The 16155-nt window shown below is 35.6% G+C and overlaps 1 protein-coding gene across 1 annotated transcript in view; it reads right to left on the bottom strand.

Annotated features, from left to right (window-relative positions):
• Positions 1–7525: 7525 nt before the first annotated feature.
• Positions 7526–16155, bottom strand: part of il11ra (interleukin 11 receptor subunit alpha) — an 84781-nt gene continuing 76151 nt past the window's right edge. Inside the window, exons 8-12 of the mRNA XM_028600991.1 lie at positions 15857–16001; positions 14737–14829; positions 12194–12299; positions 11956–12035; positions 7526–11271 (exon numbers count right to left, since the gene is read on the bottom strand). Of these exons, the coding sequence (XP_028456792.1) occupies positions 11957–12035; positions 12194–12299; positions 14737–14829; positions 15857–16001 (423 nt within the window). The 3' untranslated portion in view covers positions 7526–11271; position 11956. The remainder of the gene's footprint in view (positions 11272–11955; positions 12036–12193; positions 12300–14736; positions 14830–15856; positions 16002–16155) is intronic.

Genomic DNA, 16155 nt, shown 5'->3' with positions numbered 1-16155 from the left:
ATGACTGTTTCACATACTATACTGTGACTGTTTTTCGACATGCTATACTATGACTGTTTTATAATTTTTTCGACAAACTATACCATGACTTTTTTTTATTCACTTTTTTCACATACTATACTATGACTGTTTTCGACATACTATACTTTGACTGTTTTCACTTTTTCGACATGCTATACTATGACTGTTTTTCAACATACTATACAATGACTTTTTTTTTTTTTTCAACAAACTATACCATGACTTTTTATTCACTTTTTTCGACATGCTATACTATGACTGTTTCACATACTATACTATGACTGTTTTTCACATACTATGACTGTTTGACATACTATACTATGACTGTTTTTGACATACTATACTATGACTGTTTTATCACTTTTTTCAACATGCTATACTATGACTGTTTTTGACATACTATACTATGACTGTTTTATCACTTTTTTCAACATGCTATACTATGACTGTTTTCGACATACTATACTATGACTGTTTAACATACTATACTATGACTGTTTTCAACATACTATACTATGACTGTTTTAGCACTTTTTTCGACATGCTATACTATGACTGTTTCACATACTATACTATGACTGTTTTCGACATACTATACTATGACTGTTTAACATACTATACTATGACTGTTTTCGACATACTATACTATGACTGTTTTATCACTTTTTCAACATTCTATACTATGACTGTTTCACATACTATACTATAACTGTTTGACATACTATACTATGACTGTTTTCAACATACTATACTATGACTGTTTTATCACTTTTCTCGACATGCTATACTTTGACTGTTTTCGACATACTATACTATGACTGTTTTAGCACTTTTTTCGACATGCTATACTAGGACTGTTTCACATACTATACTATGACTGTTTTCGACATACTATACTATGACTGTTTCACATACTTTACTATGACTGTTTTCAACATACTATACTATGACTGTTTTATCACTTTTTTCGACATGCTATACTATGACTGTTTCACATACTATACTGTGACTGTTTTCGACATGCTATACTATGACTGTTTTATAATTTTTTTCGACAAACTATACCATGACTGTTTATTCACTTTTTTCACATACTATACTATGACTGTTTTCGACATACTATACTTTGACTGTTTTTCACTTTTTTCGACATGCTATACTATGACTGTTTTCAACATACTATACAATGACTTTTTTTAATTTTTTCGACAAACTATACCATGACTTTTTATTCACTTTTTTCGACATGCTATAATATGACTGTTTCACATACTATACTATGACTGTTTCACATACTATGACTGTTTGACATACTATACTATGACTGTTTTTGACATACTATACTATGACTGTTTTATCACTTTTTTCAACATTCTATACTATGACTGTTTTCGACATACTATACTATGACTGTTTTATCACTTTTTTCAACATTCTATACTATGACTGTTTTCGACATACTATACTATGACTGTTGAACATACTATACTATGACTGTTTTCAACATACTATACTATGACTGTTTTAGCACTTTTTTCGACATGCTACACTATGACTGTTTCACATACTATACAATGACTGTTTTCGACATACTATACTATGACTGTTTAACATACTATACTATGACTGTTTTTGACATACTATATTTTGACTGTTTTATCACTTTTTTCAACATTCTATACTATGACTGTTTTCGACATACTATACTATGACTGTTTAACCTACTATACTATGACTGTTTTCAACATACTATACTATGACTGTTTTATCACTTTTTTGACATGCTATACCATGACTGTTTTCGACATACTATACTATGACTGTTTTTCGACATACTATACCATGACTGTTTTCGACATACTATACTATGACTTTTTCGACATGCTATACTATGACTGTTTTTCGACATACTATACTATGACTATTTTATCTCTTTTTTCGACATGCTATACTATGACTGTTTTATCACTTTTTTCGACATGCTATACTATGACTGTTTTTAACATACTATACTATGACTGTTTTCGACATACTTTACTAAGACTGTTTGACATACTATACTATGACTGTTTTAAACATACTATACTATGACTGTTTTTAACACTTTTTTCGACATGCTATACTTTGACTGTTTTCAACATACTATACTATGACTGTTTTAGCACTTTTTTCGACATGCTACACTATGACTGTTTCACATACTATACAATGACTGTTTTCGACATACTATACTATGACTGTTTAACATACTATACTATGACTGTTTTTGACATACTATATTTTGACTGTTTTATCACTTTTTTCAACATTCTATACTATGACTGTTTTCGACATACTATACTATGACTGTTTAACCTACTATACTATGACTGTTTTCAACATACTATACTATGACTGTTTTATCACTTTTTTGACATGCTATACCATGACTGTTTTCGACATACTATACTATGACTGTTTTCGACATACTATACCATGACTGTTTTCGACATACTATACTATGACTGTTTTCGACATGCTATACTATGACTGTTTTCGACATACTATACTATGACTATTTTATCTCTTTTTTCGACATGCTATACTATGACTGTTTTATCATTTTTTTCGACATGCTATACTATGACTGTTTTCAACATACTATACTATGACTGTTTTCGACATACTTTACTAAGACTGTTTGACATACTATACTATGACTGTTTTAAACATACTATACTATGACTGTTTTTAACACTTTTTTCGACATGCTATACTTTGACTGTTTTCAACATACTATACTATGACTGTTTTAGCACTTTTTTCGACATGCTACACTATGACTGTTTCACATACTATACAATGACTGTTTTTTTCGACATACTATACTATGACTGTTTAACATACTATACTATGACTGTTTTTGACATACTATATTTTGACTGTTTTATCACTTTTTTCAACATTCTATACTATGACTGTTTTCGACATACTATACTATGACTGTTTAACCTACTATACTATGACTGTTTTCAACATACTATACTATGACTGTTTTAGCACTTTTTTCGACATGCTACACTATGACTGTTTCACATACTATACAATGACTGTTTTCGACATACTATACTATGACTGTTTAACATACTATACTATGACTGTTTTTGACATACTATATTTTGACTGTTTTATCACTTTTTTCAACATTCTATACTATGACTGTTTTCGACATACTATACTATGACTGTTTAACCTACTATACTATGACTGTTTTCAACATACTATACTATGACTGTTTTATCACTTTTTTTGACATGCTATACCATGACTGTTTTCGACATACTATACTATGACTGTTTTCGACATACTATACCATGACTGTTTTCGACATACTATACTATGACTGTTTTCGACATACTATACCATGACTGTTTTTTTTTCGACATACTATACTATGACTGTTTTCGACATGCTATACTATGACTGTTTTCGACATACTATACTATGACTATTTTATCTCTTTTTTCGACATGCTATACTATGACTTTTATCATTTTTTTCGACATGCTATACTATGACTGTTTTCAACATACTATACTATGACTGTTTTCGACATACTTTACTAAGACTGTTTGACATACTATACTATGACTGTTTTAAACATACTATACTATGACTGTTTTTAACACTTTTTTCGACATGCTATACTTTGACTGTTTTCAACATACTATACTATGACTGTTTTAGCACTTTTTTCGACATGCTATACTATGACTGTTTCACATACTATACTATGTCTGTTTTCGACATGCTATATTATGACTGTTTTCGACATACTATACTATGACTGTTTTCGACATACTATACTATGACTGTTTTTGACATACTATACTATGACTGTTTAACATACTATACTATGACTGTTTGACATACTATACTATGACTGTTTAAAATACTATACTATGACTGTTTTTGACATACTATACTATGACTTTTTATAATTTTTTCGACATACTATACTATGACTGTTTATCACTTTTTTCGAAATGCTATACTATGACTGTTTTCGACATACTTTACTATGACTGTTGGACATACTATACTATTAGTTTTTTTGACATACTATACTATGACTGTTTTATCACTTTTTTCGACATGCTATACTATGACTGTTTCACATACTATACTATGAGTGTTTTATCACATTTTTTGACATGCTATACTATGACTTTTTATCAATTTTTTCCACATACTATATTATGACTGTTTTTGATTTGTATGGTGTATGGTGTCTTAGAGGTTAGTGCTACTCCAAATAGAACCAGCAAGTAGGCAAGGAGACACTGCAGTCTCAGACCCTGGCTCAATCCCCTGTCTAGACTGGGACTTTGAATGTTATTGACATTTTTATCTCTTTTTTCAACATGCTATACTATGACTGTTTGACATACTATACCATGACTGTTTCACATACTATACCATGAGTTTCTATCAATTTTTTCGACATACTAAACTATGAATGTTTTATACATTTTTTCGACATACTATACTATGACTGTTTTATCACTTTTTTCGACATGCTATACTATGACTGTTTGACATACTATACTGTGACTGTTTTCGACATACTATACTATCACTTTTTATTAATTTTTTCGACATACTATACTATGACTGTTTATCACTTTTTTCGAAATGCTATACTATGACTGTTTTCGACATACTTTACAATGACTGTTGGACATACTATACTATTAGTTTTTTCGACATACTATACTATGACTGTTTTATCACTTTTTTCCACATACTATACTATGACTGTTTTTGATTTTTATGGTGTATGGTGTCTTAGAGGTTAGTGCTACTCCAAATAGAACCAGCAAGTAGGCAAGTAGACACTGCAGTCTCAGACCCTGGCTCAATCCCCTGTCTAGACTGGGACTTTGAATGTTATTGACATTTTTATCTCTTTTTTCAACATGCTATACTATGACTGTTTGATATACTATGCCATGACTTTTTATCAATTTTTTCGACATACTATACTATGACTGTTTAATCACTTTTTTCAACATGCTATACTATGGTTTATGGTGGCTTAGATGTTAGTACTACTCCAAATAGAACCATCAAGTACGCACTGCAGACTAGGACCCTGTTTCAATTACTAGTCTAGGCTGGGACTTTGAAGGTTATCGACATTATTATCACTTTTCTCAACATGCTATATATACTATGACTGTTTTCAACATACTATACTATGACTTTTTCGACACACTATACTAAGACTTTTTTTCAACATACTATACTACAGTGTATGGTGGCTTAGATTTTAGTGCTACTCCAAATAAAACCAGCAAGTAAGCACTGCAGACTAGGACCCTGTTTCAATTACTAGTCTAGGCTTGGAACTTGAATGTTATCTACATTATTATCACTTTTTATACTATGACTGTTTGACATACTATACTATGACTTTTTCATCACTTTTTTCGACACACTAAACTATGACTTTTTTATCACTTTTTTCGACATACTATACTGTGACTTCTTTTTGACATATTATACTATGACTTTTTTATCACTTTTTTTGACATACCATACTCTGACTTATTTTGATATACTTACAATGACTGTTTTGTCCCTTTTTTTGATATACTATTTTGACATACTATAGTATGACTTTTATATCTCTTTTCAACATACTATTTCTTTTTCGACATACTACGACTTTGACTTTTGAAAAAGTCATTATAATATGACTTTTTTCCCCATTCTTTTGACATACTATACTATGACTTTTTTATCACTTTTTTTAACATACTATACTATGACCTTTGTCACTTTTGCAACTATACTATGACTTTTTATCAATTCTTTCAACATACCATACTATGAGTTTTTTCGACATACTATGACTTTTTTATCACTTTTGACATACTATAACTTTTTTATTACTTTTTTCAACTTACTTCTTTATCACTTTTTTAACATACTATACGTCTTTTTTATCATTATTTTCAACATACTATACTATGACTTTTTTTGACATACTATACTATGACTTTTTTTAGTTTTTGACACACTATAGTATGTCAAAAAACTTTCTGACTTTTTTCGACACAATGTATTGACATTTTTTCTGACTTTTTTCGACCGTTTTCAACATACTATAATATGACTTTTTTTCCGACGTAGTATACAATGGCTTTTTCTGATTATTTCAACATACAGGCGTATATATATATACATTATGGGTTTTTCTTAGACTTAGACTATACTTTAAGGTGTCCTTAAACTATGATTTCCACTATGATCCCCGCACACCCCGTCACAACGGTTGAATTCAACATTGTGGAGTCATTTCGCTTCCTGAACACCGTGCAACCAGTAACCTGTACATTTACTAAGTTTCAGTTCTCAATGCTTCGGTTTACATGTAGGAATCCTCATTATGCTACCGTGGAAGTGTGGTACTATTTCGAGCCTTGTTAGTAATATAGAAATAGCAATTTCTTTTTACTTTACCCCATGCCCCGACGACTAGCGTTATAAGCTAATTAGCAGTTTGCGCTAAAACTGGTCACATTTGATTAGCATAAAAACATATCCCAGACAACGGTCGACTCGGTACACGTGTTATTAACACCTAGGTTCATTTTGTGCCAAATATGTCCTTTAAAGTCACGTTCAGAAGCCGCACATTCAACCCAACTAATCATGACCAATAATGATGACTTCTTTAACTGACAAAAGAATTTAAGCCACCATGTATACTGTAATTAACACTTGTGGCCACGAGTGCTGTTAAGCAAAGGTTACATATCCTCACTTATCAGGACTTCAGCTGCTGAGAATTTGTATTAGGGCTGTTGCTGCTAATTTTGAATATCCTCAATACAGCAGGAAAGAAGCTGTTGACCTGAGTCAGAGTTGCCATTCCACTGCATGAAGTTACAGTACATAAAATGACTCCCACTGAGAACTGTTCTCAGGGTTAAAACTCACACCCTCCACTGTGCATCCATGATTCTGAATGTGTTCTCCACAATCACACCAGCACAAGACATATGATACCCTGAAAACGCTAAAGTCTGCATGACGACATGTTTGCAATATGGAAATTGGAGCCAGAATACCAAGGCAATTTCCCCCCAGTTGTCCATCTTGAAAGATCCTTTCATAAAGACAACAAAGCCTGCTGGAGCATTTGGGATTCATCAGACACAATCAGATAATGGAAGCTTTCTAAAGGGAACAAGAAGCAACAGGCTTCAGGGTAAATTTGGTAACGTTTTTGAGAATCATAAGCACAAGTAATACCAATGGCATGAGAAACAGACCGATCCTCTCCACTACTGGCTCTTCAGAGTACTGTAGTTGCATTCTTTGAACCATATTTGAAATATTTTGGACATAAGACATTTGTAACCAACCGAAGACTAAATTGTCACGCTTGAACTGACCAATAGACATAAACAAACCTATTTCTGATGGAAACAGAAAAAAAGAAAACCCCAGAAGCTAAGACTGTGATAAAATAGTATTTATTTCACAGACACATACAAAGACAGGAAAAAAAACAGCTTATGGTGATATCTGTCGTACACATGAAGCAAAAAAAAGAAACAAAAAAAGACTATGTACATCTGAGAATGGATGCCTGAGTTTAATTTGAGGTTTAAAAACTAAAACCAACAGGCTCCATCTGCCATCACATACTGCAGAGGAACATAAAAAAACTGAGAATACCACAAGTGTATCAACAAAAGGAGAGAAGACACCACTGGAGTGAAACAGAAAGTTGGCAATCCATAGCTACACACCTTACAAAGAGAAAACAGGTCCCATTGAACCTCAAATACAGGATGGACAGGGTGGAAAACAGTCACGGATACTGCACATGGCCCACATCAAACTCAAACTGATGGATGGTTTATAAAATTTGAAGGGTCTTTGCAAAATGTATCATAAAATATTATTCCTTACTTTTATTTTGCTGTTCAGATTGAACAAATATGAACTCTGTTACCTGTGAAACTGAGCAATTATGAAACAAATGGCTTTACTCATGTCAGTTACAGCACTTTCATATTTACTATTACTTCTAAATAACTAACATTATTTATGTGGTTATGCTGAATTAAACGGCATATACATTTTGAGTAAAATAAGTGAGCAGGTAGCGTGTTTGTTATCTTGATTAAGGTCACATTAACCTGACCTTAAAAACCTAGAAAAGCATGGGGAAATAAATTCAATATCCATAATTATAATATTAGGAAATGATTGCAGACTTAATATTTGGAGGTAATATTTTGATTAAAAAAAAAAAAAAAAAAAAAAAAAAAAACGTACATTCATTACTGGCCTATCCATTGCCAGTAAAAGAAAAATCAAATCCAGTTTAAACGAATGACTATGGGTATAATTTAAATTTGTTTTTAAAAAAAATTTTTTGGGGGAATAACACCCATATATATATATATATATATATATATACACACACACACACACACACACACACACACACATCTTCAATTTAAATAGGAAGATCAGCTCTCTGTCAAATATAATTTGAATCATTTGAAAATGTTTGACTTTCTTTGGGCATGTTTCCACAGGAACAACTGGAGAACAAAAAAGATCATTCATCTGAACGCAAAGAAATGAATGAAACTGAACAATAAAGTAAAGCAAGTTGGATGAAGACGAGTTCAGTAAACACATTGTCCATACAGTAATCGTACAGTAACACAGCTTCATATAACTGGGGAGAAAGACACAAATACACAATGTTGGGAAGGTTCTCCAGACATGGATTATCCTCAGTCACTTATACTTTCTGTAGCAATCTCCCTTCAGTCACTTTGGGGATTTTACATGACAACGTTATGCTACACAAACAATATCATGTGATTATTGACTGAATATTTATTACCATTTGCTCTGATTAGATCCCTTGTAAGAAAGATGTTTTTATTTGAATTATTTTCCAGTTAAATAAAATGCTTTGTTTTGTCTAATGGGTTTCACAATTGAATTGCATGTAATGATTTGTAAAGCTGTGATTATCTGCTAATTTGTCTATTACAAATTAACATAAAATGGATTTAAACTATGTCTGTGAAATTTGTAAAATTTCCCTAAGGATATGTTTTTCTTCTCTACATATAAACATCATTTATAATAACATACATTACATAAAAACGTATTTATTTAAAGTGTGATATACAATAATATACAAAAAAAGCTTCAACTGGATCCATGCATAATATGTGGAGCTAGCTTGAGAGAACATACGGTTGTTACAGTTTGACTCAGATGCACCTTGTGTTTCTGACACAAACTATAGTTTGTCAATCAATCAATCAATATGGTGATAACTACACAGCTTTTGATCAACAGAACATAACCACCAGACCAACAAGAAGAGAAAGAAATATATATATTTTTGTATTTTGTTAGTGTGAGTGCCCCACTTGAGCCTCTCACTTCCATGTGTTACAGACAGGACACAAGGTCTGTAGGTGCCAAACGCAAAACTAAACCAGATATAGTTTGGGGTTTTTCATACGCTGAGCACTGGCCACCCAGCGATCATTCATTTTTCCATGAGTTGGCGGGTCGTGAGACACGAGTACAGTGAGCGAGGGTCGCTCTTGTGAGTTAATCGTGTTGTTGCTCATCTCCTGTTCACACCCACCAACCAGCACGCTCTGCTACGTGAACTCTGCTTTCATGTGTGAGGTGGAGACATCTCTGCCTTCTAAAGTAAGACAAGTGCAATCCCTATGTTCAGCTACACCAACGCACCCACATTACAGCAAAATCTAATGTACCACTGTAAGCTTACTGGTCCATACGGTGTGTTATATAACATGGTGTCGAAGAAAAATGATGCCACTGAATGTTTCCATATTAACTGTCCACAAACCATCTCAATTCTGAGTAAGTGGTGATGGTACTGCTACCATTTTGATTGTCATTGATTGTGAGAGCCCGCTCGCCATGTGAAAAAGAACCCATGTAAAGGTTAGCGGCGAGGTGCACTAGGAAACCTGCATCCATTTTCATCCCATTTGAACTGCACCTACAGTAGCGCTGTCTAAGAGACACCCAAAATATCTGGGAGACTTGGTCACAAGAGAAGTTTCCCAAAGGACTTTTAGTTTAGGGGGATTATTTCAAAAAAACAAAAAAAAAACGGTTTAATATTCTCTTGCTAACTAAGTGTCTATGTAATGACATAATGCTTGTGGTTTGTGAAAGGTGGGTCTCTTCTTCTCTGTCTCTCTATTATATGTGTCTTTCATTCACACACATTCAGTAACAGTGGATGGATGGATGGATGGATGGATGGATAGAAAGAGGTATGATAAAAGAAACAAAAGCACACCTGTGCTAATAGACCTCAGACAACAAAACAGGCATATCATGCAACACTGAATCAGTTGTCATAAATGAAATAAAGTCTCTACAACCCAACCCGCCCACCCTGGACCTTATTCTCCATGTCCATCCCTCAGGTCAGGAGCCAGCAACAGGTTGCCTCCTGTCCCTCAGATGAGACCATTAATGCCCGTAGTTGCTGCTTTGGCACCAGATGCACACACAGAGATTGTTATGCTTCCTTCACAGCATTCAGTCGGTCGGTCAGACGATGGAATAACGGACGCACATTACTCTCTCAAAAAGAATGAGAAGAGTTCTGGGAGAAGAGAGGAAAGTTGTCCCAGAAAAAAAATCTTTCACTTCCCACAAAGAAAATGCCTATGTTCTCTTGTTTGGCAGCTGCACTTCTTGTCCTTACTGGTTGCTTAAAAGTAAAAAAAAAAAAAAAAAAAAAATGTTGCTCCTCTCCGAAAAGGCTGAGGAGTGAGTCCACCTGAAGCAGCATTGGTTGTGAGTGAACTCAAATGTCCTGATGCCGTGTCGCTGCCACAGTCCGCTGAGCTGCAGTGAAGTTGCTGAAGTGAAAATAAAGAAAACAGACTAGGGTCTGTTTTCCCTGTCCCCATGGACAGTAGGTGGAGTCTGCTGATGCATTATGGGTAGTGCACTTAGATGTGACCAGTTAATGTGTCCAGGAAAATCTCGCAAAACATACCCTTCAGTCAGCTTTTATGTAGTGGGTAACTTCACCCTACTCCGCAAAGTTCCCTGTATGGGACCCTCGCTGATGCATTCTGGTTAATGTACGGTAAGCTTGGCTGACTCTTGGGAGGAGCCCTAGAACGGGCTGACGAGGAGAAGATGCTTGAAATCAACCTGAGAAGAGAAAAAAAATCAAAGAGAAGAGACAGAAAATCAGTTAGTGAAAGAAAAATAAAAAAGCAGGAGGAGAGATTGGAGAAAAGAAGAGAAGACATGAAGGAGAGTTGAGAGGAGGAAAACAGAAAAGGACAACTTTAAAAAACAACAACACATAAATCATAATGTAATTAAGCACCGCCTTAAAATCACGAATTTAAATAAATGAGCTGAATGAGCGATTTGCAGGCATACTTACAGTGTTATAATCTGTGTGCGTGTGTGTGTGTGTGGCTTATAATCACATGTTGGCTGGCTATCTGAAGGGCTGTCTGAATGTTGTTTATAGCAGCACTTTGAACCATTTAAGCTTCTACTAGGGCAGAGCTTTGCTAAGCTCTCTTCACTGGCATAACTCCCATCTGAGGAGATGTTGTGGTACTCTGAAAGAAGTGACACTTAATTAGGACTTTAATTATCCCCGCAGCAGAGGCTGTTCGCTATCCAGAGGTCTAAAACTATCTGCCAAACAAGCTAAACTCAGAACATAAACTGCTGTTGTGGCCATTGGTGAAAACTCCACATACTCACAACACATGTGCAACAAGAAAGATGCAAGAGGAAAATTGAATCGGACATAAAATGCCTAAGAGAAGATTTTAAGGTGAAGAAGAACAAGCATTGCGTCTATGTGTGTCTCACATTAGATTGGCATGGACTTCATCTTGACCATGGCGGTGAGTTCCTGTTTGGTCACATGATCACGCCGCCTTTGCCTTACCCTGGAAATATAAAACAATAAGTAAACAAAAATAAAATGCCATGCTTTTAAAAATAAATAAATAAATCTTACTCAGATACAGAGAGGAAGACCACACAGGCTGTGGCCTGTGGATGTGGGATATATGTGTGTGTGTGTGTGTGTGTGTGTGTGTCTTACCACACGACAAAGATGAGGGAAAGGACGGTGGTGAGGATGACCACGGAGAACAAAACCAGCAGAATCACCAAACCCAAATTTCCTTCATCCTCATGACGATCACGAGCTGAATGGGAAGAGAGAGGGAAAAAACAACAGGGGAGGTCAACAAAACAAGCAGGCTGGGAGATAGAGAGAGTTAAAGCAACAGAGGGGAGGGCTGACTCAAAGACGAAGGGCTGGAGAGTAAGACGGCGAGGGAAACAGAGGAACAGATGCACGACAGAAGAGACAGATGTAAAAGTGCGGTGAAAAAAAAGAAAATTAAAGTTGAAAACCAAATCAAATATAGTTAAGGAATAAGCCGGACAATAAGACACACGTCGCTGGGTTGTTGTCTTCTCACCAACAGCAAAGCCTGTGAAAATGTGTATTTCATATTTTCATAGTTTTAATCCAACGCGTTTGTTTTTTTGTCTGAGGCAAAATAAAGAGCAAAAATAAAGAGTGCCATGTGTGTGTTCTCAAATATAATTACTCTCTGGTGAGAAGTTAATTTTAAATGTGCCATTTGGGCTTTCACACAAACATGCATTTATCAAACAGAGGGGTAAACAACTCTTGTTCACACAAAAAAACAAGACAAAACTGGGTTCAATGCGAACTGTGAAACAAAGCAAAAAAAAAAAAAAAGCAAACACACACACACACACACACATTAACAATAAAATGAGCAAAAACAACAATTCATGAGCACATCTGTAAATGAGAGTGGGCAGGACACGCACACGTGCATGCGCGCACACGCACCCACACACAGAGACACAGACACACACACACACACACACACACAGTATATACAAGCGGACATATAGACACAGTTTTGGCAGAAGAGGCTGAAAGTTGCCGTGACTGATGCTGTCAAATTTAAGATGGTCTGCTGTGAACCAGATGTCTTCTTCTTGTTTATACTGTGTGTGTGTGTGTGTGTGTGTGTGTGTGTGTGTGTGTGTGTGTGTGTGTGTATGTTTACGAATGCATTCTAGTTATATGTATCCTGCATGTGTATATTTTAGATGTCATATTTGCAACTGCAGGCTGCTTTTTCCTGTGTTTTTGCCCATGTAATGTATACATAGAGCTGCTATGCACTTAACTTTTCATCCAGGGCACATACTGTAGAGAACCTAATACCCTGCAGGTACAAATTACGGCAGTTATATGCAATTTGGTAATGAAGCCAGACACAAGGTACCTGTACTGCTCTATCTAGAGTATAATAAACAGTAAATAATGCCTTGTTACTGCATTAACGACTGATGCGGCTTCTCGTTGGTGCCAAATAGTGGGGTAAAAAATATCCTGGTCCTGCTGTTTGACTAGCTGTGATTCACATAGCTCACCAGGCTTAAACCTAGACTGACGGGATTGTAAACAAGCAAGGAACAGCCTTGTTTCGAAATCGATCCTACCTTTGATCAACTTGACCGTGATAATAACCACCTTAAAGTGAGATAATGGATGTTTTGGTTTTTAATATAATGAAACAAGTTTGAGTGGGTGCATTTAATAACAGGCACTGGTATGCGCTGATAGTAGCAGTAGTAAGAGTATCACTTGTGGTTGAAGCAATACTAGCAATGTAGCAGTAGATGTATCAAACATAGCAGTATTACTTACACTTATAGTAACAGTAGTACAGTACCTCCCCTCCCCCCCAAAGTGATCAATGCTACTTCACCAATAGACGATTATTAATAGAAGTATTTTAAACTAAGTAAAGCGCTGTAATGTGAACAGATGTGATAGAATGATAAAATCCGAGCGCCAGATGATAGATCAGTTTAGCCGCTACAGAGCTCTGTCCTATCAGTGGCAGTTGGTAGGTGTGTTTAGCCGTGACTGTGAGCCGGCTACAGGCAACCGCCAGATGCCGGTCCTTTCAGGGCCCACGGTAGTTGAATTTTGCCGCGATAAATGCTGTGTCAACGAAAGTTAAGTTTAGGCACGAAAATGTCTAGAAAGTTTAGGAAAAAGGTCGAAGTCCTGCAGCGGCGCGTGTTCGAGTCCAACCTGCTGCCCTTTGCTGCGTGTCATCCCCCCATCTCTCTCCCACTTTCATGTCTATCCACTGTCACTCTATAATAAAAGGGAAAAGCCCCCAAAAAATAATCTTAAAAAAATTTAAATAAAAACACCCCCGAGGAACGAACGAGCGAACCCTGGGTGAAAGTCTTTTGTTTTATGCTGATGACACCTCGGTGTGCTAGGTCATTTTGATATTTACCATTGAATATTGGAGTTCATAAATAAGTGTTTTGGCATGCCTGGCTGAGTGGCACTGTATTGGAAGGGGGATTTCATTCTTGCATGTTTTGTTGTGCATGTTAAAAATGTTTTTTTTTTTTACAAATTGCACCCTGTGTACTAGCAGTAGAAATTGAATAAGTAGCAGCTTTTGGTAATTGTAGTAACTGGAGAGGAGCAGCTCATAACAATAGTAATGACACATAGGGTTGCTCCTGAATACAATCACATTCCAATTATCATTTGAAATGACTTACGGTGTGTCACTGCAGTGGAGGTTTCGGGTTTTGTGTTGAAGGTTAAGAAATAGTCTGGCTGGAGCGGCTCTGGAGATTCAGACGTGGAGGAGACTGTAGTACAAACAACACACACACACACACACACACACACACACACACACACACACACACACACACACACACACACACACACACACACACACACACACACACACACACTTTAGGGAGTCATCCTCATGAGTAACAACGAATATGCACACAGTACAAAGTTGGTTGATAAAGACTTAAAAACTACTGACAAATCTAAGTTGATAGCACTATATAGAGTACATGGATGAGCCCTGATCTGTTGCAAAATATAAAAAATGATTCCTTGTCGTGTAAGGATGTGAAGACCTCGGTAGTTGAAATTCGCTCTACGGAGGAGTCAGTTAGTGAGCTTTATCTCGCTTAGAGTAAGTCCAAAATGCATCAAAAAGACTCCTGATGGGTACCAAGAAGATATATATCTCTGCTTTACTGCCCTCCCTTTACTGGCTACCAGTGAAATACAGAACTGATTGACCCAGCTCTTCATTAAGAAGGCATGACTGGTCACCCTCTGTTTTATTACTTCTTTGTGAAACATGCAGAGCTGCAACTAACTCATTTAAAAAAAAAATAATATATTAATCTGAAGATTATTTCCTAAATTAGTTTTATTTGGTCTATAACCAACAGTCCAAAACCCAAAGATATTTAGTTTACTACAGCACATTATTTAAGACAAGGAACAGCAGCAACTATTTACATTTTAGAAGCTGGAACCAGGATTTGGGTGATTTTTTTTTGTTGCTTCAGAATTGACTGAAACGATGAATAGATCAGCAAAACAGTTGGATTTATTTACCAGTTGTTACAGTTGTACCATTATTAGTTCAATTGTTGCAGCTCCATCAATACGCCTATTGTATTGTCATACTTCTATTCAGAATAATGCCCTTCTCAACGTATTCTTTGAATATGTCTATTTATGTGACTGTATTGTGTCATCTCACTGTCAAGCAGACAGTTTGTCTGTCAAGTTTGTTGCTTTTAGATGTGCTCTAAAAATAAACTGACCTAGACTTAGAAATGAACATTTAATTTTCTTTCTGACCTTCCCAAGGCCTGGCGAGAAGCAGGGGACTCCATTCACTCCACTGGCTCTCAGAATTCACCTCGTCGCGGGCTCGAAGTTGAACCTGGTGGAGGTAACCAGCCAGGGCATCGAATATCACGACTGGACTCTCCTCCGCGTAAACCTGAGTGATTGAGAAAAAGACAGGACAGGGAATTGTTTCTGGCCTTAAATCTAAGTGAAATGTTTGTGTTTTGTCACATTCTTATTTGTTTTTTAATTTCTTTTGTTGGGACTTAATTTGTAAAAAACGACTTGTGCATTACACCTTCATTATA

This window comes from Perca flavescens, chromosome 16 (genome assembly GCF_004354835.1).
Source record: "Perca flavescens isolate YP-PL-M2 chromosome 16, PFLA_1.0, whole genome shotgun sequence".
In the NCBI taxonomy this organism is placed as follows: domain Eukaryota; kingdom Metazoa; phylum Chordata; class Actinopteri; order Perciformes; family Percidae; genus Perca; species Perca flavescens.
Note: the sequence above shows the minus strand (reverse complement) of the source record. Positions and strands in the feature narration are given on the sequence as shown.